The sequence below is a fragment of the Macaca thibetana genome, chromosome 13 (genome assembly GCF_024542745.1).
Source record: "Macaca thibetana thibetana isolate TM-01 chromosome 13, ASM2454274v1, whole genome shotgun sequence".
Classification (NCBI taxonomy): Eukaryota; Metazoa; Chordata; class Mammalia; order Primates; family Cercopithecidae; genus Macaca; species Macaca thibetana.
The window spans coordinates 103824417-103850953 of NC_065590.1; the positions used below are offsets into that span (position 1 = coordinate 103824417).

General features: G+C 50.4%; 4 protein-coding genes across 14 annotated transcripts in view; 1 reads left to right on the top strand and 3 right to left on the bottom strand.

Moving 5' to 3' along the window:
- The window catches only part of COLEC11 (collectin subfamily member 11), a 361397-nt gene extending 354691 nt beyond the window's left edge, over positions 1-6706 (bottom strand). The window contains exon 1 of the mRNA XM_050754060.1: positions 6695-6706. The gene's annotated coding sequence lies outside the window, so the exon portion shown is untranslated. The remainder of the gene's footprint in view (positions 1-6694) is intronic.
- Positions 1-26537, top strand: part of EIPR1 (EARP complex and GARP complex interacting protein 1) — a 579020-nt gene that overhangs the window by 476899 nt on the left and 75584 nt on the right. The window contains exon 1 of one of the 5 annotated variants that reach the window (XM_050754052.1): positions 4615-4633. The exons of 3 other annotated variants lie outside the window; for them this stretch is intronic. The gene's annotated coding sequence lies outside the window, so the exon portion shown is untranslated. Of the gene's footprint in view, positions 1-4614; positions 4634-26222; positions 26375-26537 lie in introns of those variants that run through there. One more of the 5 variants, XM_050754048.1, reaches the window with a different exon arrangement.
- The window catches only part of RPS7 (ribosomal protein S7), an 838959-nt gene that overhangs the window by 292164 nt on the left and 520258 nt on the right, over positions 1-26537 (bottom strand). The window lies entirely within an intron of this gene.
- On the bottom strand, positions 20939-21591 carry LOC126933873 (uncharacterized). Its single transcript, XM_050754079.1, has one exon. The coding sequence runs from the start codon at positions 21548-21550 to the stop codon at positions 20939-20941; it is 612 nt and encodes a 203-aa protein (XP_050610036.1). The 5' UTR covers positions 21551-21591.

The window sequence follows — 26537 nt, forward strand, 5'->3', positions numbered from 1 at the left end:
CACTTTGGATATCATCAAAGAATTGTTAAGGCTGATGTTTGTTGAAGTGTTTGGTCTGTGGTGTTCAAATAGCCACTATTCCATTTAATTAAATTTAAGAAAGAAAAATCTTTCTTTTTGAATAGCGTGTGGTTTCTGTAGCTTCACAGAACGTTAAGGGACGTGTTTAGACATTAACATGTTTGGTGACGGACAAATTCAAAGTTGTCTGTAATCAAGTTGAAGATGACGTGATCATTCCCTTAAAATCATAACATCCAGCCTCTGCTTCCCGGGGGCGGGTCTCACCTGCAGCATATGAAGAGCGTTTACCTGCTGCTGCGGCCACCTGCATCCAGCAGCTGTGGGGACCGCTCCTTTCCTGCAAACCCGGGAGGACGTCACCACGTGTGTCCAGGGTGATGGAGAGGAGTGGAGCAGAGCTTATGGGGTTGAGGTGCCCGTGGGGACTGGTCCAGTCATTGCTGATGGGCCCGTCTTTGAAGCAGGTCTTCTGTGTGTTGTTGTCGCAGCCTGAATGGCTGTCTGGGTGCCAGGACCCCCCTGAGCAGTGCGGGTTCTTCCTGGGGCATGTGACTTTGCCGTGAGAGGAAAAGCAGGCCACATCTGATTGGTCCAGGCCCTCCCCACACATGGACTTCAGGCTATACCAGCATTTCCCTCTGTCTTCCGCCACGCCCCTCCTGAAGCCTCCCAGGAGCCTCCTGGAGGAGCCACAGACCCAGTGAAGACGCCCTTTCCCAAGCCTGCTAGCAGGTCCTGGGAACCTGGTTAGTGTGCTGCAGGCTGGCTTAAGGGGAGGCTCTTATCTGTGCTAGAATGTTGCTGAGTTAAGCTCAAGTCACCGCACAAGCCATACCACGCTATTGATTGTGGGGTGATAGTCGAGATTGTTCTGTGATGGAATGAGAGGAAACAGAGGAAGACTTGTAGGCTGGCAGAGGACTTGGGAGGACCCACGTGGGTACAGAAGAGCTCAGGCCCGGGCCGGTGTCTGCACGGAAAGGCTCCGTGGGGCCGGGGTAGCAGGGCTTATTTCGTTTAATGTGGAAAAGGAACATTCTCTCTCTCCCTTTCTCATTTTCTGCAAATGACAGTTTTTTTTAGACCTAGCCACTAAAGTTTATATTTAGTTTTAGTTTTTTTTTTGCAAAACATTTTTGCTCTCTGCCTCATATCTCATTATTTTCAGTAACAGTCGAATTCATTATAAAGAAATCGACATTATTTTAATCTTCCACATACTACTGGCATCATTTTGGCAGAAGTTGCCATAATGTAGATGAGAGCTTTTTGGTGGTGGTTACCTGTTCATCACACGAGGCTGTGTGCCTCAGGCAGTGCAGACGTCAGCATCAGACATACCTGGATTTGAGTCCCAGCTCTGGCATGGAGGCTGTATGGCTTTGGGGAGGTCTCTTAGACTTAGACTCATTCCTTGTGAAAGAGGGACAGCAGCACCTATCTGGAGATCACTCTGGGGATTAAGGAGAGGTATTCGTGAGGTGCACAGAGCCGGCCGTCTGTGAGCTACAGGGGGCTGTCCCCCCCACAGCGTGGTGAGCATGGGGGAAGTATCTGGACCTGTCGTGAGGTGCACAGAGCCAGCCATCTGTGAGCTACGGGGGGCTGTCCCCCACACAGCGTGGTGAGCATGGGGAAGTATCTGGGGCCTGTAAGGCTCATGGTCTTTATTAGACGAGTATTCTATGAAAGGCCCTTGAAGATGACAAACCATTAACATAAATGACCGGTCAGCCACTTAATGGACTGGGTCCCAGTCTGGCCGCGCATCAGAGTCACCTGAGGACTTAGGGAAAGTTCCAGTGCTGCAGGCCTCACCTTGACCCAGAATATTTCCCAACAGGGCCCCAGATGTTAGCAGGTTCATTCCCGAGTGATGTCAGCATGCAGCAAGAATGGGAAACTCTTCAACCTTCCTCACAGAGCACAACGTGTGTGGCAGGAGGGTCAGCAGACATAGGCTGCCATGTGGCCCCGTGGCGAGCACGTGTGCATGGTGCCTGGAGTGGATGGCCCAGCGGGGCCCCTGATGGCCACAGGACCAGGACACAGACAGGCTTTTGGCTGACAGCATCCAGCTGTGCCACTTGCTGTGACATTGCTGTGGTCATGCGAAGGTGACCGACTTACCTTTATGTAGCATTGTGTGTCTCCAAGAAAATCAGGAAAACGGCAGTAAGGTTGATATTTGAGAACTTTGGTTTGCTCTTTAGAAAGTGGTAACAATACAATGATATAAAAAGGTAATAACTTCCACGTCCATTATACAGATTAAATGAAAGAAAGCATGGAAAGTGCCTGGGTGAGTTTCTTAGCCACACTTCCTCAGGGCATCACCCCATAGATGACTTGAATATGTTCCCTACTCAAGACAAATGGATGCAGATTGAATTTAAAACCACTTTTTTCAAGAGGTGTGCTTTGTATTTAGATGAAACTATCTTATAAATTATGACTTTTTTGATATAATTTTGATCTATATCATAATGCATTTAACAACTAGTCATCTCTCTTAGACTCCTTTTGAAAGCAGATAGTTTTGAGTTCCAAGTGTTCAGCACCCAGCATAGTCTAAAACATGGATTCGGGTACACGGCAGAACCATGTATGCAGCCCGCTACGTGGATTCGGGTACACGGCAGGACCATGTGTGCAGCCTGATACATGGATTCGGGTACACGGCAGGACCATGTGTGCAGCCTGATACATGGATTCGGGTACATGGCAGAACTGTGTGTGCACCCCACTATGTGGATTCGGGTACACGGCAGAACTGTGTGTGCGGCCTGTTACGTGGTTTCGGGTACACAGCAGAACTGTGTGTGCAGCCCACTATGTGGATTCGGGTGCACGGCAGAACTGTGTGTGCGGCCCGTTACGTGGTTTCGGGTACACAGCAGAACTGTGTGTGCAGCCCACTATGTGGATTCGGGTACACGGCAGAACCGTGTGTGCAGCCTGATACATGGATTGGGGTACACGGTAGAACCGTGTACTCTTCATATAGGATGATAGCCCACTCTGCACTGATGTATGTCCTAATTACAACAGAATTGAATTCTTGACCTCCAGTTGTGTGTGTTGTGATACTGGGTGTATCTGTAGCTTCATTCTGGGTGTTCTTGCCCTGACCCCCGGGCATCGCTGCTGCCGTGACCCCCGGGCATCGCTGCTGCCGTGGGGCTGACATCCAGCCTCGCATCTGAGGTATGTTCCTCGGGGTGTCCTCATCGATGCCAGCGGTGGGGGAATCTCTTAGGGACTTGGGCAGAAGCCAGATTAGACCCAGTTTACTTCCTCATCAGAAAACGGAGGGCTGGCCCGTGGAATGTGACGAGTCCATCCCACTCTGGCCTCTTTCTCTCAGTCCCGGCCTGGAGCACCAGGAGATAAAGCAGATTTTCTGTGTTCCTGTTGCGTTGCTCGGGCTGCGACAGAAGCACTGTCTGTGTGTGCTGACACGTGCAATCTGATGGCAGTTAGTGCTGGTTGATTCGCGAAAGGCCCAGATGACCGACGGTCCATGTCGTGGGACCTCTCCTGTCACAGCGAGTGTGCTCAGCCCCACTGAAGTGGTCAGGCGCGGCTGCCTGTGCAGTGAGGAGAATGTGGTCCCTCGCTGCCACACCCCCGCCACCTGCCCCCAGCACCCTCCTCCTTGGAGAGCCATGGCGTCCCCTAAATTCATGGCCGGATGAATTCTACGGATGGCCAAGTGGCAAGATCGTTACAAAGACTGAGCCTGTGTTTTTTAAGGAAAAATCTGTAAATAGGTACAAGCTACAGCTGGTTGCTGCCGCCACTTCTTCAGGGAGATTTTTCTCTTGATTGTGGCTTAGGTTCCTGGGAACCTTTGACTCTCCCAATTCCAATCCTTCCTCGTCCAACCCGCTGTCACATTTTAGTGGTAAAATACCATCTTGAAAAAGGACTCTTCCTTTTGTGTTCTTTTGCATTTAAAAGGTGTTATGCGTCTCATAATCTTTTGTGTACTTCATATAACATGTGGTAATTACGCATCCACCACCCTTCATTGTGCATCTTCTTCTGCTCCAGGCAGCATTCTAGGCCTGGGGGCTGCATCCGGGTGAGCGAGACGAGCCACTCTCTTGTGCCAGGCACTGCCCTGTACACTGGGCCTGTAGCATCCACCAGCTACACACCTTGCCCTTGTAACCTGCAGGCTTGACGGGGGACAGACAATGCTAAGTACAAAAGAAAATGTGTAACTTGTGCAATGGGATAAAGGAGAAACAAGTGGCTGAGAAGGAGATGCCAGCCGGGTCTTAGCCAGGAGCCATGGCAGGACCCATCAGAGGGCATCGTGTGGTCCTGTGAGCGACCGTGGCAGCTGGAACTGGGGCACTCACCCTGGAGGCCATGACAAAGGACACAGTGGTCATGATGAGAGGCACGGATCAAGGTAGGGCCAGTATCTTGTGTCCTGAGCAAGTGTGTAGTGCTGATGCTGCCTGTTGAGATGGGAAGCCCCGGGAAGGATGAGGCTGGGGAGCCGCTGGCATTCAGGTTTGGACACTAAGTGTTAATTGCATATCATGCGTCTATGCGTCTGCTGAAGCTGGTGCCTCTGGGAGCCTGTGTCGGGGAGGTGAGCGTGGGAGATGTGAATTGGGTGCTGTTGGCACACTCTATGGGATTCAAAGCCCTGGGGCTGATTTTAGACTTAGTGCACATAGGGAGACAGGATCACGGATGGGTCTGGGCATGCCTCGTTTACAAGCCGGGAGGGAGACTGAGGGAGCCAGCACAGAAGCGGAAGCTCGGGAGGCTGGTGTAGAGTGGGGAGCAGGGCATGGCTCCCAGGGTCCCATGGTCCCTCAGTTCGGTTTTGGGTCTGCCATTGCCCTTCTCCCACAGAGGACGAGACTGTTCCTTCTGTCATTTTTGGAGGCATTCGAGATCCGACAACATACTCGGGGTCCCTGGGTCACACGCACCATCCTCTGGACAGAGAGAAAGAAAACCCTGAGCTCGGCATTCTTTGTTTTAAAACCACAATTTAGAGGATCACCCAGAGAGAAGAGAGTGACAGCGAAATGATTGAGAAGAAAGAGACAGGAAGAGCGAGCCCTGAGAGGTCCAGGAAGCAGGCGGCAAAGAGGTTTGCCAATTAATATGGAAACGAATCCTCCCTTGTCTCCCCTCTCCCCTGAAACCGGTGGGGAGATATTAATAGAGCAGTTCTGTTGCCAGGAAGAAAGCAAATGGGCAATTAAAACTCCAGAAAGCTGAGCAGTGTGTGTGCGCCATGGATTTGAAAGCCTGCATTTTAATTGCGGGAGATGCAGCCGTGCAGGCACTTGGAGGCTGTGTGCAGGGTGGGGCTCCACTGGGGGCCTGTGGCTGCCTGGGGGGCCAGGGCTGCTGGGACCTGTGTTCGTTGCCAAGGCCACCACCCGGCCCTCCTGCCCTCCCATGCAGGAATGGCTGGTGCACCAGAATCTGGTTTCATCCCCATTCCCCTGTGTTATGGCTGCTGCGTGTGCGCGTCTGTCCTCTGTCCCAGGCTGTGCGCCATCTGATGCTGCCACGTCTGACGGGGCCCGCTGAGCAGTGTTTCCTGGGCTTGGTGGAAGGTCAGGCTTGTCTCGGGATCTTCACGTTTGGCGAAGTCCAGAGGTGGACACCCGAGGAACGGGGAGGGCTGTTGCTTAGCAACAGATTCCAGCCGCATCTACCCTGTAAGGGCCACGGTGACTCCCTGGTTTTGTCCCTGGCGGTGCTTTTCTTCCTGGCTTGGGTTCCTACATCATTAATAACTGTCGTTCACTCTGCCACCAGTCAGAGAAGCAAAAGAACTTTCTGGACACCCCAGCAGCCCCAGCCACACGACACTCATGTTCAGCTGTAACGTGGTATTTCACGTCACCTCCTTGTTCGCCCTGTGGTCACTTTTGAAGAACTTGCATAGTTTCAATGACAATGTCCTAAACTGCTAGAGTCCCAAAACTTGCTTTGGGTTCAGTGTTTGGATTTCTTTCTCGTCTTGAGGTACGAGGGTGGCCTGCGTTTTGGAAGACCTCCAGGCTAGCAGAGGGGCAGGGGTTGGAAAAAGCACACCTGCTTCCAGAACAGCATCTGAAGGGCGGCAGGACAAGCATGTGCCGAGGTCCCAGGTGGCGGCGGGAGACTGTGACCCTGCCTCACCCGCTGCTCCCACCCGCCGCAACGCCACTCCGTCAGGATGTACCCCGTGACAACCTTACCTACAGCAGACTTGGGCTGCAGGGAGGAGAGGGAACCGTGTGAGGGGCCACGAAGAGCTCTCATGGCACTTACCCCTTGGTGCAAGCAGCCTACTCCTTACTCAGTGCTTGTGCACACGACCTCGGACCCTCCACCGCCCAGGTCCGTAGGGGCTAGAGCGTGGTGAATGAGCTTTCTGGAGCATGGTGAGTGAGCTTTCTAGAGCGTAGTGAATGAGCTTTCTGGAGCATCGTGAACAACCTTTCTGGAGCATGGTGAAAAAACTTTCTAGAGCGCAGTGAATGAGCTTTCTGGAGCGCGGTGAACGAGCTTTCTGGAGCGTGGTGAACGAGCTTTCTTGAGCATGGTGAACGACTTTTCTAGAGCATGGTGAACAACTTTTCTAGAGTGTGGTGAACGAGCCTGGTGCTGCAGCTGGGTCTAGGTATGATCTGCTCCCCACCGCCCCCTCTGCCAGCCGGCACTCTGGTGTGTTCTTGGATGGTGGCTTCAACTCTCCAAGCCTTGGTTTCCTTGTCTATATGTGAAATTGATAGCTCCGCCTCTTGGAGCTGCTGGAGGATGGACTCGGCACGTGGGGATGCAGGGGCTGGCTTGTTCCTCCGGGGCATTGGTGCCTGTGCTCTGCCAGTCGCTGTCTCAGGTGCTCTGTGGCGCACTCTGGACTGTGAGATCCCTGCTCCCCCGGAGCACACCGCCTATGACATGTGACATGTGCTTCTGAAAACGCTTCCAGAGTCACCAAGGTAGACGCAGCCGAGCCTGATGCCTCAGCCTTTCCCTGTCACGGACACCAAGTGTCCCTCACCCCTCGGTCCTCCCATGTCCCCAGGATATGCCTGGTAGAATGGTCCCCACCCCTGGGGGTCCTCGGCACTGCTCCTTCTGGGCCCACTCCTGGGGCTTCCTGGAATCTGGCACTTGACACCTGGAGATGAATGGAGGCCATGTCATGGCAGCACATTTTACACAGGAACGGTGTGTGCATGCATCATGCACAGGCAGACACAGTGACAGCAGTTGTCGAATCACCCTGGGTTTGTAAATGAGGCCAACCTATTTGTTTTTATTAGCATAAAAACAACCTTTTGTGCTGCCTGTGAGTTCTGAGGGTGGGGATTCAGGCAGGGGTAGCAGTTGTGGCTTGTGTCTGCTCCACGTGCCCGGGGGCTTAGCTGGAAAAAGCTGGAGTCCTGGGAAGGTTTGTTCACTCCCAGTTGCTGCAACTAGCGTTGGCTCTCGGCTAGGAAGATGGAGCCACAGCTGGAACACCTACAGGCGGCTGCCCCGTGTCCTCAGGGCAGGGCACTGCTTCCAAGGTGAGGGTCCCAGAGACAGTCGGCGACTTCTGCTCCGTGCGAGGGTCCCGGAGACAGTCGGTGGCTTCTGCTCCGTGCGAGGGTCCCGGAGACAGTCGGTGGCTTCTGCTCCGTGCGAGGGTCCCGGAGACAGTCGGTGGCTTCTGCTCCGTGCGAGGGTCCCGGAGACAGTCGGTGGCTTCTGCTCCGTGTGTTAGTAACTCTTGTGCAGCGTCAGAAGCTTTGCCTCCGCGTGGTCAGCAGAGCTTTCTTTGGACTCCAACACTTTAATTCTTACGGAGCAAGCAAGAAAGAAAACAAGCAAACTCTTGTTTTGAAGCTAGAAGTGCTTAGTCCCCAACACTTGGTATTTAATTGACCCTGAGCCTTAACAGAAGCAGAGGCCGTGGGGCCGTGGCCGTGGGACCATGGCCGTGGGACCGTGGCCGTGGGGCCGTGGCCGTGGGACTGTGGCCGTGGGGCCGTGGCCGGCGCTCGCTCGCTGCAGCTGGGCAGGCGGTGGGTGCTGCTGCTCCTGTTCACCACAGCCGGGGCTTGGGGGTGGGGGTGGGGTGGGGGCGCTGACTCTGTTTCCTGGCCCCCATTCTGACCCCAGCCCTGACTTTGAGGTTTGCTCCAGGGTGTGCTCGGAGCCTGCTTCTCCCCTGCCCTGTCCCAGGTCCTTCCTCCTGGACTGGGGGTCTCTGGTTTGTGTGGAGACAGAGGCAGTGAGGGCCGCAGGTTCGCTGACCTCGGGGGACTGTCCGGCCTGCCCCGAGACGGAGCGTGAAGCCGTCTTTCATGAGGACATTTTCCGTGGTGATTTGACGTGTCCCTGTGTATTTAACCAGTTCTCCGTTGGTGACCACTGGCTTTCAATATCTTGCCCTTGTACAACACTATTGAAAATCCATACCTACGTGTCTGTTCTTTCTGGGGGAGAATTGCTGGGTCATGTGGTTCTGACGCCCGCTTTCCCTTCTCAGGGCGACCTCACCGGGACCTACCCCAGGCCGTCTGCACTCTCTCCTCCCACAGCCACCTTCTCTTCCTCTGACTCTGCTGCTGGCGGCCCCCCTTTCCCAACTATGCGCTCCTTCCTGCCACAAGCGGAAAGGCAGGATAATGACACGGGGAAATGGACTGGGAGTTGGGCAGACCTGAGTTGGAATCCTGGCTCCATTGGAGTTGCTGTGTCCTGAGAAGTGAACTGCTCTCTGCCCCCGACGTTTCTCATCAACAGAATGGAAATAACAGCTGCTTCATGGAGTGAGATTAGGTTGGCTGAAGAATGCAAAGTGCTGGCACGTAATAGAAATTGAGTACATTTTGGTTCTGTTTCCCTTTCCGCACCACTGTCCATGGTCTGCACACAGCTCAGGACCTGGCCTCCGGCCCTGTCTCCATGCTGCCTGGCTTACGTGCAGCCATGGCTCAGCCTTCTGTGCCTGTGGGCTCTCCCATTTGTGCACTGTCTGCTTCCTGGCCTGTGTCTTGGGGAGACAACCTGGGGCCTCTGTAGCGCTCCCTTGTATTTCCTCAGGTGGTTTTCCCTTTTCCTTTTTCTTTCTTTTTCTTTTTATTTTTTTGAGATGTAGTCTTGCTCTGTCTCCCAGGCTGGAGTGCAATGGCGCAATCTTGGCTCACTGCAACCTCTGCCTTCTGAGTTTGAGTGATTCTCCTGCCTCAGTCTCCTCTGAGTAGCTGGGATTTACAGGCAGCCGCCACCATGCCTGGCTAATTTTTGTATTTTAGTAGAGACGGGATTTCACCACGTTGGCCAGGCTGGTCTCGAACTCCTGACCTCAAATGATCCTCCTTCCTTTGGCCTCCCAAAGTGCTGGGATTACAGGTGTGAGCCTCTGTGCCCAGCAGGTTTCCCTTGTCTTTTCTCTCCCTCTTTAATTAGTGGTGCTCACTGGTGTCTGGCCCTCCTGCCCTTCTGGGCGTCCTTTGCAGCTGGGGGAAGGCATGGCGAGTTTTGGCCAGTGTGCCTGGAACGTGGCACGTCACTTCTGGGTGTGAGCTCCTGAGTCCTCTTGTGCCATTGCAGGCAATGCTGAGGCAGCAGCTTCCATCTCCGCATGGGTTGCAGAGTGAGGAGATAGGAGTGGCCTGGCCACCTGCCAGGAGGGGTGGCCGGGGCGGGAGCTGGGCCTGGTTGTTCAGAGCCCCTTGGGTGCCTCCATGTTTGTTGGCGCAGTGTCACTTGGCTGCTCGGACCAGCGCGCTGTGCTGCTGGTATAGGGAAGGAGGCCAGCCTGGCGTGGTGGTGCTGAGAGGCGCATCTGCTGCATGGACCCTCTTAGGATGCCCCTGCCCAGGAGAGCCTCATCACTGTGATGGCAGTGGGAGCTGAGGGGTGGGGCATCTGGCCTTCCCCTGATTCCTCAAAGTGGCAAGGACTGGGACATTTCTTCTCCAAATGAGGACTGCAAAAATGGGGAAGACTAAATTGGGTTGGGGGGCGTTGGAAGTGGAATAAATAAGTGAAACAAAGCCGAGTTTGCATTCCGTAAAAGGACAGATCACCCCTAGGTATGCAGGGCGACTGCACTGCTCTGTGGCTGACAGGCATTGTCTAAAAATAGTGAGAGCACCTCCTCGAAGCTAATTCTTTCCTCCTACTCTGTGCATTTTGTTTGGGTGGTGAGAGTGGCATAGTCATTAATAAGGCAGCAAGGCAAGCCCATTTGTCAGTGGGAAGAGCGGGGCCTCTGGACCTGCTCCTTGTTCCTGGAGCACAGAGAGCACTAATGGGCACCCGCCGGGCACAGCCCCTGCAGCGTCGAGGTTCGGCCAGCACGGCGACAGGCGCCGGCCTGGTGCAGACTCGGGAGCGCACACTTCAGTGGCTGTTCCCTGGGCAACGGAGTCGCCGCCGCCAGCTGGCTCTGCCCCCAGAGCCCATCAAAGCACACACCCTGCCAGGAGCCGGCGCAGCAGCCCGTACGGCCATCTGTAGGCACCGATGTCGGCACGTTGGCAGTTGGGTTTCAAGGTTAAACACGAGGGAATGAACGGGAGACTGACTAGACAGAGACCGTAATCTGGGTATGTTTAGTATGCACCAGGTGGGAGGGAGTGGAGAGGGAGCGCAGGAAAGGAAGCGCGGGGCTCACTGAAGCCTGTGGGGCTGTGTTTTTTGTTTGCTCCACAGAGAAGGCTGGAAAGAGATTTCATCACTTGGTCTGAGGGTAAAAGCATGTTCCGTCCAGGGCAGCTGCTAGCCATGTCCACAGAGCTGTCCGTCTTCAGGCCTCTGTGCAAGCTGCACGGAGGGGCAGTGTCCCCACCAGATGGAGGCCCGGGGCTGCTGATGGCTGCCGACATGAACCCAGCGGGGAGCTGACTTGGCTCTCCTGTTGGCTGGTTTGTCCTAGAATTTTCATAAACTTATTTATTTGATCTTTGCAGGGATTCCCCCTTCACGTGATGGCTGCACCAACTGGCTCTCATCAGTGAACTTTTTTGTAGCATTGAATATAAATTTCTCATTTCCACATACCCAGTGTCCCTTTTAAAGCATCCTGGCATTTGAACTTGGTATTTCCACCTAACACTCAGTTCCATTCATGTGAGCCCCTCCAATGCTTAAAAAGGGTCACTACCCGCCGGACACGGTGGCTCACGCCTGTAATCCCAGCACTTTGGGAGGCTGAGGCAGGCAGGTCACGAGGTCAGGAGATCGAGACCATCCTGGCCAACACGGTGAAACCCCGTCTCTACTAAAAAAATACCAAAAAATTAGCCGGGCGCGGTGGCGGGCGCCTGTAGTCCCAGCTACTCGGGAGGCTGAGGCAGGAGAATGGCGTGAACCCGGGAGGCGGAGCTTGCAGTGAGCCGAGATCGCGCCACTGCACTCCAGCCCGGGCAACAGAGAGAGACTCCGTCTCAAAAAAAGAGAAAAAAAAAAAAAAAAAAAAAAAAGAAAAAAAAAGAAAAAAAAAAAAGGGTCTCTACCATCCTGCAGAAACTTTGGTTTTAATCTCTCATTTTTTAAAAAACTATTTTTTGTTTCTGTTTTTCCTCTCTGATCTATCTATAGGAATTTGAAATAAACACAGTTACATTTGAAAAGATATGGAAAATTCAAATAATGTATTTCAGAATCAAGTTTCAACATAAAATTTTAATTTGGGATGGTTGGACGGGTAAAAATAAGAATATTCAGCATTCCCCGTTGTCATGTAATTAATGTCAATGCTGTTTTCGCCTTGACCGTCTGAAGGGAGCTGGTTAGGACCTACCGAACCCTTCCAGGCCCGTGTTCCTGTGTACGTGGGTGTTGCTCATGAGTGTCGTGTGATAATAGTGACTTTCTGGAGCCGCTGACTACATTTCCAGATTTTCCCTCAATTTTTTCCTCTCACCACTCCAATCGCTCTCTTCTCTGTGCCTTTTTCCATCATTTTGCTTTGCTTTACCTTTTCATGAAACAGATGTCAGTATTCCCAGGCGCCTAATCCCTGGATCTGTTTACCTTTCATAATGAAGACTTCCGTCTTTTGAGAAGTGCTTGCTAACTCGCCCTACGTTCTCGGGAAACGTGCACTCTCGCTGGATTTCTATAAACAAATCTCCAGCCTTCCTGGAGGGACGCCGAGAAGCAGGGTAGGTCCCGGCCACCACAACCAGAGGGCACTTTTGGGCCCAGAAGAGAAATCTGACTTCCCTGATTTTCAAGTTGTTGAGCGGATGTTTGTATTCACTCAACAGTGGGAGCCAGACCTTGAGTACAGAAAGACGAGGGAGTGTGGCATCCATTCCAGCCATGAAGGCAAGGACAGGGTGCTGTGCCCAGGGAACATGGCTTTATGTGGGATGGGGGTGGGTATGGTGCTTGGGTTCGCCCGGAGGACCACGTAGAGACAGCACCCCAAGCTGGAGGCCGGGACAGAGGATGAGACACCAGAAGGAGGGAGATCAAGGGGAAGAAGAGTGTCCAGCAGCGGCAGCCACACAGGTGGCACCTGGAAATGACCACAGGAGGAGGCGCGGGTGGCACCGGCTCCTCGTGCTAAGACCTCCAACCTGGGCGGGCAGCTTCTCATGTCCTGGGTCTGAGAGGAGCTGCCTCTCCTTGAGTGCCCTGGAAGGCACAGCTTTCAGTGTGGCACTGGCCATGTCCCCCTGGGTGCCACCACCTCTAGGAGCCACATCGTGGAAGCCATACCAGTGACCTGTCATGGAAGTGAAGGAAAGAGTTTCCCCTGAACAAAACAGTCTGCTGATGTTAAAATCAGAACGGATACTGGCAGCTGACTTAGACAAGGCAACCTCATTTGCTCGCAGCCTTGAGCCCTTCCCGTCTGCAGGCGTGGTCAGGGTTGTGAGCAAGTTGGCCAGAGCCCCTCTTCCCCTGGAGCAGGTTAGATTCAAGGTCGGGGAGACAAGCAGGGAGGCAGGGCCAGTCTGCCCAGGGCCACTCACCTGCAGCCCACCCTGTTCTTCATGCCAGGGTGTGGCTCATGTGTGAAGCCTGAGATGCCACCTCGAGGCACCTGGAGGATGGGAACGAGGCTGGGCAAGGAGCTGGGAGACCAGGTCCGAGTTCCTAGGCCGGGCGAGGTTTTGGGAGACCGGGTCCGAGTTCCTCTGTGTTTGTGAGGGAGCGTGGAGCCTCCTTGAGGTATTGTTGACTTGTCTGTAACTGTGGGTAACCACCAAGGTGCTTTGCAACCTGTGAGGCTCCGGACTCAGGTGTAAAGGGGCTACTCAGAGCGGTCAGTGTGGAAGGAAGAATGTTTTGGAATTACTGCTGCATCCCCCTTTTCCCTCAGTTAAAGAATCAGAAAGGCATAAACCACAACGCATCCCTTTCCTCTTCTAAGGTGATTACAAGAAAATGGTGAACCAGAATGGGCTCCATAGAAATCATACAAATACATAAAAGTAGAAAGATAAATAGTAACATTTATTTTTCTTTTCTCTGTCCTTACAAAAAGCTACTTGCAAAACTGCAGCTGATAGACTCCAGGCTGCGCTATGGTGACTAGTAAGAGGATGAGGTCCTGTGCCTTCTTTTTAGCCCGAGACATGGATATAAGTGAGAGGTGTTTGATTGCAGTGAGTCGTATGGCGTGTGACGGAACGCAGCTAAACTCCCCAGGTTGTGTATAACATCGCATCCCGGTGCTGGTTCCCCTCACAGCTCTGTGCATTGGGTCAGAAGCAGCCTCCTGCAGTCGCACAGATGAGCAGGCTGCTGTCCCGACCCTTGTGCCTGGGCGTTCACCATTCCACACCTTCTTTAAACTCACTTCTGTTGAGTGTCTACCTTATCTCCTGGGCTTTGTGATATGTGCATTCATTTCCACCTCATTTAATATTTTAAAAATCCCCAGAAGAGAAGCATTGATATCTGTCTACATTTTGCAGTTAGGGAGACTGAGGCTTAGGGACTGTAAGCAACACCTTGCCCAGGATCCCAGCCGGCAGGCCACCAGCGGGGACTGCGACCTTGCCTGGTGTGATGTCCATTTGGCCCTGCATCCCTGTATCCCACGCTCCCTCGCTGGGCTCAAGGTGACAGACTATTCCCACCTCTTCCCAGTATTTACTGACAAATACGTTTTTACAGATAAATTGATTGAATATTTTTATAAGAGAGCATTTTTGATATTTCAGTCTGGGAAAAAATATTGGAAACCTAAATACATCAGTCAGAAAATCATCAGATTTCCAAAGAATGAAGGGATGAAGATTTTTTGGAGTGAGGGGTGTTAATTAATTTCTGACATGATCGGTTGCCAGGTGTATAATGCTGATTTTTAAAAACTACCTCCTAAGGTGCTACGTGCCACCTTTCCTTTAGCAAATGCTGGCAAATCCACGCTTTCCTGTTTTAGTGAGAACATGGGTGGCGAGTCACCGTCCGGAAAGTAGTTTGATGTCGAGCAGACGTCACTGTTTCCTTCTGTAGGTATAAAAAAAAAGACTTGATGTAGTCAGAGCACAGGTGAACTCACGTATCAACCAAGGTTTCTGCTGTCTGCCAGACTGCTTCTGTTGGCTGGAGGTGAGGCTGATGGGCTGGTGGGAGGTGGGGCGGTGCCCCCCGTGACTCCTCCCTGCACAGGGGCAGCCGTTGTGGGGCTTATGGGGGTGCTGGGCAGACATGGCCTTCCGTCTGCTTCATCTTCCGGGCCTGCCTGAATCCTGTATGTAGTTGGGTTTGGAGGCGGGCCGACCTCACTGATGATCTGGGGCCCTGAAGCAGACTCAGCTGGAGGGGAAGACCCCTCCCCTTACAGAAATGGCCACAAGTGGAGCCTCCAGTAGCGCAGGCCAGGCCAGGCCAGGCCAGGCCAGGCCGACCTCAGGGGTCGGAAGTCATGAGGAATGATGAGGCTGAGCTGAGCCTGGCTGCTTCCCAACCTGCTCCTGCCAGGATGCTGTAGGGACTGGGGAGGACGGGGCTTGGATTAAGGAGAGATGGTGCCCGGGCAGAGCAGCTCTGCACGGAGGGAGGGCATTCTGTCAGAGAGCTGGCAGGCCACAGGTGAAAGGCAGGTTCCCCTGGCTCCTGCAGAGAAGTGGTAGCTTGGAGGAGGCAACATGGGGCCCATGGTCCAAGGGCAGGGCATGTGGGCAGCGGCACCAGCCGCAGCCTGTGTGTGGTGTGGATGGCAGCAGCCGATGGGGCAGGATGCGGGCATGCAGGTGGCCTCTGCCATGTACCTGCATCTCCCCGTCCTCTCGTTTCCATCTCAGACTCCCCTGGGCCTCTGGGGCCTGTGCCTCGTACCTGGAGTCCCCACAGACAGACTGAGGGAGCCTGGGGACAGTGGTGGGACCAGGTGAAGTTCAACCACAGGTGCAGACCCTCCTGTTCCCAGGGATGATTAGGGAGGGAAGTTCCCTAGTGAGAGGAGCAGAGGGTGGGTTGCGGCCCTGAAATGGGAGCACTGGTGCAGCCCTGACTGGCTTGTGCCGCCTCATTCCATCAATGGCTGGAGAACACAGGCACGGGCCGAGGAAGTGCCGCCCAAGGGCTGGAGTCCACCGTGAAACATGCCTTCTCTTGTAGCTCCCTTCTGTCCCCACCGCAGCCTGAGAGATGCACAGACGGGGCAGCAGCGTTCACAGCAGTCAGGGCCCTGAGCCGAGGCTGCGCAGCAAGTAAAAGGAGGGCGGGGTGAGATGCGGCCGACTGCAGGCAGTGCCCAGCAGGGACCCCACTCGTGCCCCGGGCTCCTCAGAGTAGCAGGTGGGCGTTACTCAGCCTACTCAGGTGGTTCTCACTTAATTAACAAGAAAAGGAACCCAGTGAACACCTGGGGGAGTAGTCCCCGGGGCCTGGGCTGTTACCAGGATAAGTGAGTTCATATTTGTGAAGCACGTAGGTGAAGACCACAAAGGCAGGGCGAGGTAAATGTTGGCAGAATGGTCTCGCCACCCATCACCTGGTAAGGTTTTGAAGCTGTTCATCTTTGATATGGGGTCAAGGCATTTCTGCGGACCTGAGTATCCCGCATGTAAATCACCCTTCTTATGTAAATTATTCCCAGCAATGTCCTCTACAGTTTCCAGCTGTAGTTTCAATGCACTGGATGGAGAACAGAAGACACGTGTGGAGCCGTGTGAGTGGAGAGGCTCCTAGATTTCTGTGGTTTCTCCCCCAACGTCGCACTTTGTTTTGCCTGCATCTAAATGGGCAGGGTTTTTAATAATGTGTTTTTACTGAGACTTCCTAACACATTCAACTTAGTTTTCCTGGTACCTTCTCTTTCTTTTACGTTTTTAATTAGAGTATTGGATTACACAGTACCCGTAACTGACAAACACGTTTGCTCCCTGGTGACTCCTCTCGTGGTTTAAGGTATTACTCAAAATATAAAGTGTAAATTTAGACATTTCAGTAAATTAATCTATCATCATAGGTGTTTGCGTTTTAACCTAATCATATGGATGCTATTATTTTTAATATTACTCATGCTTAGAGTTGTGTTCCTTGTTAAAACAACCAGAACTTAGAGAAAACTGTGAACTCAGTGCACATGCACTGAAAACGCCATCCGCTGATCAGTTACGTCTGCAGATCTAGAGGAAACCTTTCCAGAGCATCCCAGCATAATTCTAGGGATGCGGAAGAGCAGCCATATTTACACTTTTTCAAAACCAGTTGACATGGAGGTAGTGGACAGTGAGCCGGCCACAGCCTGAGACCAAGTGGCACATGGGCCCCTGTGCTCCCAAACCAGCAGGAAGACACATAGCTTTGTGTGGAGGCCCAAGGGTGCTGGGTGCAGCAGGAAAGAGCAAGGTGACTGGACTCCTGACCCTGTTAGAAGAGCAATCTTGCAGAAAGACTGCAGCTAAACTGGATGTAGTCCATCTCTTACATGGTATAAGAAAACATTATAAAAGCAGTATTTTTCAAGAAAGGAAATTTCAGAACTGTGGATAAAAGTATTTGTTCAACGTAGGCTCCCACATCATCCCTTCTCTGTCTGTAGATGAATATTTATGCATCAGAATAGCTAATTATGTTACCAATAAATCATCAAAGAGTGATTTTTAAAAGTTTTTGATATAGCATTTGCAACAGCAAAGAAGTAAACAGTCCACTTTAGATTGATTTTCGCCCTAAATGGTAATTTCTAAAAATCGAGTACACTTATCTCGACAATCTTTCTGTGTTTCATAGCAATGCCTATGAAATTGAATGGTTTCTTCACTTTAATGCGGTCCTTTCGTTGTCTACCCTACTGTTTTGTAAGTTTTTAAAATACTTACTTGCTTAAGGTCATTAGTACAGTGGATGCAATAGAGTAGAAAAATACAATCGACTTTGAGTCCGAAGCCTTGAGTTCTATTTTTGCTCTGCCGTTAGCACTTGTGGGACCTGAGGCAAGTTACTTAGCTGTCATGGTAGCAATTTTCTCCCGTGACCTCTATAATAATCTTCCTGAGTGTATAGTCTTTGGCAGCTAGATCATTTAACTTAGCAGTGTTTACACTGTAGGCTTTCAGCACATCTTCAATTCTGCCTTTTCACGTTTAGCCATTTTTTACTGCCTCTCACAAGGGTGTGTTATTGTGAAGATGCAACTTTTTCCTAATCTTTCATTCTCTCTTGGTGGTTTTTAGAAATTCTGATATTGATGTGGAGTCTCTTTTCCATAAAAGGGGAACATCAGTTAAAAAAGAAATATGATTGTTTAAGACTAATTCTTTGAAATATATTAAGATTTTCAATGGTCTATTGTATGGGTTAATTTTTATGTTTCATTTGAGAAAAAAAATTGTGTTGTGTTTGATTCTTTTATAATCTTGCTATTTTAAATTTTTTCTAACTGGTTCTATCAGTTATTGAAAGATTTAAAGTCTCCCACTATGATATTGGATTCCTCTATTTTTATTTGTTCTGTCAATTTTTGCTTTATATGTTTTTTGTGTAATTTTATTTAGGGCATACAAGTTTAGAATTTTTTTTTGTTTTTCTGAACCTTTGTATTATTAAATGGTGACCTTTGCTTCTTTTTCTCAGATCTATTTTGGCAGATATCAACATGGCTAAATCAGTTTCTTTTGTTGCTTGATGTGACATTTTCTGTTCTTTGCCTTCCTGTGTCATTAAGTTTTAGGGATATGCCTTATAAACAATGTTTGCTGATTTTAAAAAAATTCAGTCTAACAATCTCCAGCCGATGTCCATTATAGTTACTGTGAATACTGATCTACTTCTAATAATTCTTGTCATCTTTCTTTATACTTTTCTTTGGTACTACTTTCCTTCATCTCACTTTATGCTGTTTTGGGGGGTTTTGGTCATTTCTTGTTCTCTTGAGTGATTGTAAATCTTGTTTTTGCTCCATTTCTCTTCCTCTATTGTTTTAGAAGTTATATGCTCTTTTTCTACTCATACCATGTTGTTATTCTTGTTATTCATATTTAACAGAAATCTGAAATTAATTATTCAGTATTTCTCTATTCCAACAATATGAAAACCTTTTAAATCTATTTTCATCCCCCTTCTATCTTAGATATTTTGTTGGCCAGTATTTTAATTTTACCTTTGGGTATTTTTATTAACCTCAAAAGTAAATATTATTATTATCATTAATGTCACACATATTTAGATGTTTTCTAGATTTTTGCCACTTATTTCTCTTAACTTTTTTTTTTATTTTTAAACTTCGAATTTGAGACCTTTCTTCTGGGATCGCTTTATTTTCCAAGTATGTCCTCAGAAGTTTCCTTAGTGAGGCTTTTGGAGGTAAATTCTCATGGTTTTAAAAATATTTCATTTTATTTACACCCCAAGTAGGATCTCATGGCTTGATTTACCTTAACATGCCTTTATTTTTGAGTAGCCGACTGAGCAGCTCTGGCCTGACGCATGTTGTTGTGTGCTGTCTCTGGATTCCTTTGTTGCCCTTGGGAAGTCAGCTGCCCAACTGTTGAAAGCACTGGAAACCCGTAACATTCTGTGTTTGTCTTTGGTGTTCTGCGTTTTTGCTACAGTGTGTCCAGGAGTGGATATATTTTTAATTATGGTTCTTGGAGATAGTTGTGCTTCCTGAGTCTGAGAATTTGTTTATTGATACCGTGCCTGCTGTCTTCTGTTTTTCGTGTGCACCCCACTTAAGGGTACGGCGAACCCTCTCAGCCTTTCTCCCACATTCCCATGCCACAGTCTCTGCTGCGTCCTGGGTTCTTTCTTCACATCTTTATTCCAAATGATTAATTCTCACCACTTATTTCCAATCTGTTAAATTGCCAACCGAGACTTTCATTTCAACAGTCATAATTTTTACTTTTAGACACTTTATTTAATTTTTTTAGGAAGATTCTTGGTAAATTGTGATAGTCTTTTGTTGCCTGCTCATAACCCGGCTTTTATTTCTTTGAACATTGCGATTCTAGTATCTGAAGTCATTGGAATGCTAATTTGCTCTGTTCTCTGGGCCTGCCCTCATTCAGGCCACTGTCTTCATGGGTTTGTCCTGGGTCACAGGCTCCTATCAGGCTGCTCTAAGTCTGTGGGGCCTCCAAGGGGCTGGCCTGTGGGTGCGTTCCTCCAGAGACGATTCTCATTTGTTTCAGAAAATGTCCAGGGTGGCCCAAAACCTAGGACTTCGTTAAGTTAGATTCTTGGCTTAGGATTTCGTGGACCATACCAGTAAATTCAAACTCAGACTTTTGTAAGGATCAATGCAGTTTTCAGGTTCTCAGCGTAGACTCCATTTTTTTATAAGAGCCATAGCTGAGATAAACAAGTGTTTTTTGTTTTTGACATTTTTCTATGCATGCCAGCTGGAGAATAATGTTTTCTAGCTCATTCCTGTAATGAGGATGTGGGTTTTAAGGAGCCTGGGTTTTTGCAGAGGTCCTAGTATCCCCTCTTTACCTTTTGTGGACCAAAAGCTTACTTTCCTGTTCCGTGTGTGGCCTTCAGGTTCCTAACAGAGGCCAAGGTTGAAGGGTAACCATGGTTTATCATTTTGTTTTCAACAACAGCTTTACTGTTTGCTCTCAGTCATATTCTTCACTTCCCTGAAAGCATAGCTATGCCTTTAAAAATATATCTAAGTATTTTAGAGAGCCAGGTTTTTTTGTTTTTTGTTTTTGTTTTTTTCAGAATTAGCTGTATTGCTAGAATCCAAAGTCCTAGAGTCTATTGATACATGAAAGAGAATGTGAACAAAGATACTGTAAGGTAAAATAATCCTAAACCTTTACTTCCATCCCTGGGCTTCCCATAACAATATCACACTGCCTGGTAGCTGTTTTCGCCTAGATAGCTCTGACATCTCAAAAGCAGCACAGTCTAAACTGTGTTCTCTGAATTACTCATGTCAGTGGATGATGTCGCCAGTGGTGTAGAGTCTAGGAGACTTTGTCAGTCAGGGTCAAGAAACCACTCTAGATACAGGCGCACCTCATCTTATTGCACTGGGCTTTGTTGTGCTTCTCAGACATTGTATCTTTTGCAAACTGAAGGTTTGTGGCAACCCTGTGTCCATCAAGTCTATTGCCCCATTTTTTCAATTACACGTGCCAACTTTCAACAGCACGTCCCACCCTGTGGCACATTTTGGTAATCTCACAATATTTCACCTTTTTTCATCATTGTTGTATCTGTTGTGATGCTCTGTGGTCAGTGGTCTTTGATGTTCCTATTGTAATTGTTTGGGGGCTCCACGAGCCGTGCCCATGTAAGATGGCGAAGTGAATCTGTGTGTGTTCTGAGTGCTCCATCAACTGGCAGTTTCCCATGTCTCTCCTTTTCCTCAGGCCTCTCTATACCCTGAGAACGATGATATTGAAGTCAGGCCAATTAATAACCCTATAGTGGCCTCTAAGTGTTCAATGAAAGGAACATCTCTCACTTTAAATCAAAAGCTAGAAGTGATTAAGCTTAGTGAGGAAGCCAAGCCTCAGCCAAAAGCTGAGGTAGACCAAAATCTGGGCCTTGCACACCAATTGGCCAAGTTGTGAATGCAAAGGGAAAGTTCTTGAAGGAAATTAAAAGTGCTGCTCCACTGAACACACAAATGATAAGAAAGCCAAACAGCCTTACTGCTGATAATGGAGAAAGTTTCAGTGGTCTGGACAGACGATCCAAACATGCACAACATTCTTTTAAGCCAAAGCCTAATCCAGAGCAAGACCCCAACTCTCTTTATTCCGTGAAGGCTAAGAGGAGTGAGAAAGCTGCAGAAGAAAAGTTGGGAGCTAGCAGAGGTTGGTTCCTGAGGTTGGAGGAAAGAAGGCATCTCCACAGCATAAGAGTGCAAAGTGGAGCAGCAAGTTCTCCCGAAGATCTGCCTAAGATCAGTGATGAAGGGGGAACACGTCAGAACACTAAACAACAGATATTCAGTGTCAGTGAAATGCCTTATATTCGAAGAGTATAAGCCATCCAGGACTTTCATAGCAAAAGAGAAGTCAAAGCTTGGCTTCAAAGCTTTAATGGACAGGCTGACTCTCTCATTAGGGGCTAAATGGAGTTGTTGACTTTTAAGTTGAAGCCAATGCTCATTTACCATTCTGAAAAAACCTAGGCCTCTCAAGAATGATGCTACATCTACTCTGCCTATTCTCTATAAATGGAACAACAAAGCCTGGATGACAGCACATCTGTTCATAGCATGGTTTAGTGAATATTTTAAGCCCCCTCTTGACACCTACTGCTCAGGGACAGATTCTTTTGGAAATTACTGTCCATTGGCAATGCACCTCGTCACCCAAGAGCTCTGAAGGGGTGGTACCAAGAGCCGAATGTTGTCTTCATGCCTGTTAGCGCAGGATTCATTTTGCAGCCCATGGATCAAGGAGTAATTTCAACTTTTAAGTCTTATTATTTAAGAAATACATGTCTTAAGGCTGTTGTTGCCACTGACAGTGATTCCTCTGATGGGTCTTGGCATAGTAAATTGAAAACCTAGAAAGGATTCACCATTCTAGATGCCATTAAGAACATTTGTGATTCCCAGGAGGTGGTCAAAATACTGACATTAATAGGAAGTTAATGGGGGAAGTTGACTCTGGCCCTTGTGGACGACTTTGAGGGGTTCAAGACTTCCATGGAGAAAGTCACGGCAGTTGTGGTAGAAATAGCAAGAGAACTAGAATTAGAAGTGGAGCCTGAAGTTGGGACTGAATTGCTACAATCTCACCGTCAAACTCGAATGAATGAGGAGGTGCTTCTCAAGGATGAGCAAAGCAAGTGGTTTCTTGAGATGGAATCTACTCCTGGTGAAGATGCCGTGAACACTGTTTAAATGATAACATAGGATTTAGAATATTACATAAGCCTGGTTGATAAAGCAGTGTTAGGGTTTGAAAGGACTGACTCCAATTTTGAAAGAAGTTCTACTGTGCATAAAGTGCTGTCCAATAGCATCACGTGCTGGAGAAATCTTTCATGAAAGGAAGAGTCAATAGATGCAGAAAACTTCATTTTGGTCTGAGAAACTGCCATTGCCACTCCATCCTTCGGTAGCTGCCACCTGATCAGTCAGCTGCCATCAACACTGAGGCAAAACCCTCCACCAGCAAAAAGATGACAACTCTCTGAAGGGTCAGGTGATTGTTAGTATTCTTTAGTAATAAAGTATTTTAAAATCAAGGTATTCCCAATAGCTTTTTAGACATAATGTTTTTGGACACTTACTCGACTGCATTATAGTGTCAGTGTAACTTTTACATGCACTGGGAAACCAAAAAAATTCATGTGACTCTCTTTTTGCCATATTAATGTTATCGTGGTGGTCTAGAACCAAACCTGTAATAAGTGTGCCTGTGTTCCAGAAAGCGGGGATTTCATCCAGGGAGGAAACACAGATCTTAGTTACCATGGGAAGCAGCTGCCACCCCCGCATGGAGACGCAAAAGGAAAAGGTAATAAACCTGGAGCTTGGAGGAGGTGCCCCGCAGAGCACACACTGGCACACGCCGACACACACCAGGCCCTCTGCAGGAGCATTGGCATCCGCAGAGCAGGTCTTCTGAGAGCCTCTTTGGAGCTGAGACCCTGCGGCGAGCATCCATGTGGGCACAGATGGGCTTGCACCCTGCTCAGCCTGAGCCCCGACATCCCCTCTTGTTTCGTCCCCGCTCTGTGCTTTCCAAGTCCTTGTTATAAGGGCAAAATGGAGGCTACTGCCTCTAAATCAATACAGACTCATATCTCTGCCCATCTGGACAATGTGGACAGCCAAGTGTCCTGCTCAGAATTTTGCCTCCTGGTATGATTTCTCTTTACCAGTTTTCGTCAGAGACACTTCTTCAGGGAGCACTTCCCATTGCTGCAGCTCATGAGGCCGCGCTGTGTGCAAGCCAAGGGTCGGTGCTCCCGAGCTGAGGGCTGGTGCTCCTCTTCATTCGCGGTGCTGGGGAGCTTCCCAGGAGAACAGAGGCAATGCAGCGGCGCCAAGGCAGAGGGAGCTGCTACCCGTAGTTATGCCACCTGCCTGTGCCTCAGGACCTGCTTGAACACAATTTTGTTTGGAAGAAGTGAGATTTCCATGCAGTGACTGAGTGCGATGATTGAGTGTGATGATTGAGTATGACTGCTGCTTCTGCCTGCGCTTAGGGCTTGATGTCAGACCACACGCGTTTTGTGGTGTGCAGTGCTCAGTGTACAGCATGCCCACATGATGGAGTGGGTAGGGAAGCCAGGAGCTGTGTCCAGACAGGAGAGAAGTTACATGCAGAAGGGACACTGCTTGCCTCCCACGCCTCACTGGCTGGCCTGTGATTCTCCCATGGGCCCCCCAGAGGCCCCACACAGCATGCTTGTTCACCCCGACATGGGGTGCCAGTGGCCATGCAGGTCTTCACAGCCCGCCATATGACAGAGGTAGGCTTTATGTCATATGTTACCTCACAGATTCAAAAAGCCCCACCAAAGTCGGCCTCGTGGTGGTGAAGATGCCCCCATCTGCTCCACATCACCAGACCTTGAGACCTCCCTAAGCCAAGGGGAGCCGGCTTACTTCCCACCTGTGTGCACCTGTGTTGTTCAGGCATCTGAGGTGCCCGATGCTTCCTGGTCAACAGACCCCAAGCGCATGCTGTCCTCAGTGTGCTTTCTGTCCTGTGATTGAGGTCTTTGTGGATGAGGTCAGGCTGTATTGGTCTGGGCAGGAAGTGGAAACAGCAGGTGAAACAGGGAAGTTTAGTATAAAGAAGCGCTAAGTGTGGTAGAAGAGTCACAGGCGTCAGGTATTAAGAAACTCCCTCAGGTCACCCCGGACAGAGCAAGAGCAACTCAGGAAGGAAGATCTTGGCGGGGCGCAAACCTCAGCCCACCGTGCAGCAGAGGTGGCTGCTCTGGCCAGGCTGGAGCTGGTCCACAGTCGCTGGATTGGCAGGAGGCTGTCCTCTGGATTGCAGGTGGGGAGTAGGTGGTCACAGCTGACAGCATGCTGTGCCGAGGGTGTGGGAACCCTCTGGGCTGTAGGCAGGGTACAGATAGGCCCCACGGGTGCCTTCAGAGGGAACCAGGACACTGGCATGGGCTCCAGGCCTCCCGGAGCTGGTGTGGGCAGGAAGTCTTGGGGGGCCAGTTTGGCGGGATTGAGAGGCTCATGGAAAGGCTATCACTGGACTGAGGTGACGGGGTCACAGAAGGACCAAGGGCCCAGTGTTGGGGCCACGCTTCGCTGCACACACTCACAACCACTCCAGGACTGTGGCGCGGAAGGCCCTGCCTCCTGCAGTCTCCCTCCAGGGCCTTTGGCTGAGAACAGGGCGCATCTCCAAGGAGAGCAGCCGAACAGTCTGTGCTACACAGGGCATGGTCTGCAGGGCGCCTTCAGCACCTGAGGCGGCAAGTGGGTCACTGGCACAGGTGGATGGAGCCAGCCAATTTCTTCCTTAAAGGGCCAGAGAGTAAATATTTTAGGCTTTGTAGGCCATTCGGTCTCTGTCTTATATTCTCCTCTGTGTCCTTTGATGTCTTTAAAAATGCAGAACCACTCTTAGCTCACGGGGTGCAGGCCAGATGTGCCTGATGGGTACAGCATGTTGGCCCCAGGCCTGAGTCTTGATGTAGGTCTGCAGCAGGACGTGAACAGGTACTGCTGGCCTTGCCAGGTGACAGCGAATGGCTTCCGGTGGCCCTTCACATTGGTGGTGTAGACCAAATTGCTAGATCAATCTTTGCATCAGAAGCCAGGGCCTGCATTCTTGTGTAGACGTGCTCTGTGACAGCAGCGTATCTGAAATGGCCGTGTTGGGGTTGCCCACCTGATTAAGTTTACGATCATGCACTGTCATTCTCCGAGAACCCTCTGCCGCTACGCAGGCCAAACAGCTGGGTTTGGTGGGGTGTGGGCAACGGCAGCACCCGGCATCTTTCCCAACCTCCATGGTGGTCCTAACTCTCCATCCCACCAACACTGCAGTGCTGCTTTCGGTGGACTATTTTCACGGGTGAGGGAATGTCCCGGGGCGTCCCTCTGGTCCTTCCTGTCATCACTGGCTCTGTAGCCATGGAGTGGGTGCTGTGTGGTCGTCCTGCCAATGCCAGGTCCGTCTAGTCCAACGCACATGCGGGGATTGGAGAAATAACCGCAGGTTGGATACACTGACCCCACTGGGTTCTCTGAGGTGGACTTGGGCCACAACCTCCAGGTCTCTGCTTGGGGCCGTAGACCCTGTGATGTGTTGGGTCCAGCAGGACTGGCATTGATTCAGGGTCTGGGGTAGTTCCCTCTCCCCATGGTCAGCTCTCCTATAAAATAGCCATGGGTCCTTCCCCAAGGGGACCTGGGTTCCCCTAAACCGAGGGGCCATAGGCCTGTGAGCTGGCTTAGGTGAAGAGCTGAGAGAGGCCGCACCTCTGCACTGTGGTCATCAGGCCAGCTTTCTGTCTCTGCCCTGAGCCTTTCTGGCATGTGGAGTTGGGGGCTGAGCAGCCTGCCTGTCTTTTTCTCCCTTGGCCTCTGCCGCAGCTCCATCTGGTCTAGACTGCTCTGATTGGCATCTCATGCCTGCGCCCACTGTATCTCTGGAGCTCACGGCCGGCGAGCCCCTGACACCCCCACTTCTCAACACCCTCTTCCTGTTGGGGCAGCAGCCTGTTGTGATGCTGGCACCACGTCCTGCTGCCTCCTGGCCAGCAGAGCTTGTCAGAGGCGCGGGTGCCCCTCACGAATGCCTGGAGGATAAAAGACCTGATGTCATCCTTATCCTGCTCATCAGCCTTGCCGCCTTCTGCAGTCAGTCTCTGCCCCTGCACACTCAGGAGCTGCAATCTGTACATGGTGCCATCCCTAAGGCGTTTAAAAGGCCATCGAGGAAGATATTTTTAGGCCCAGATTTTCAGGCATCCTGTCGTGCACCCCGAGGCATACCTGCATCAGGTGAGCGCCTAGTGAGGCTGTCGTTTGTCCTCATCCCTCCTGCTCAGCTCCTACCAGACTCAGAGATGGCTGCAGGCTCTAAAAATAGCCCCATCTTAATGTACTGCTTGTGCAGCCTGGAAGCCTCCTCCTCCTCCAGCTGGGGATCAGATTAAGTCCCCCA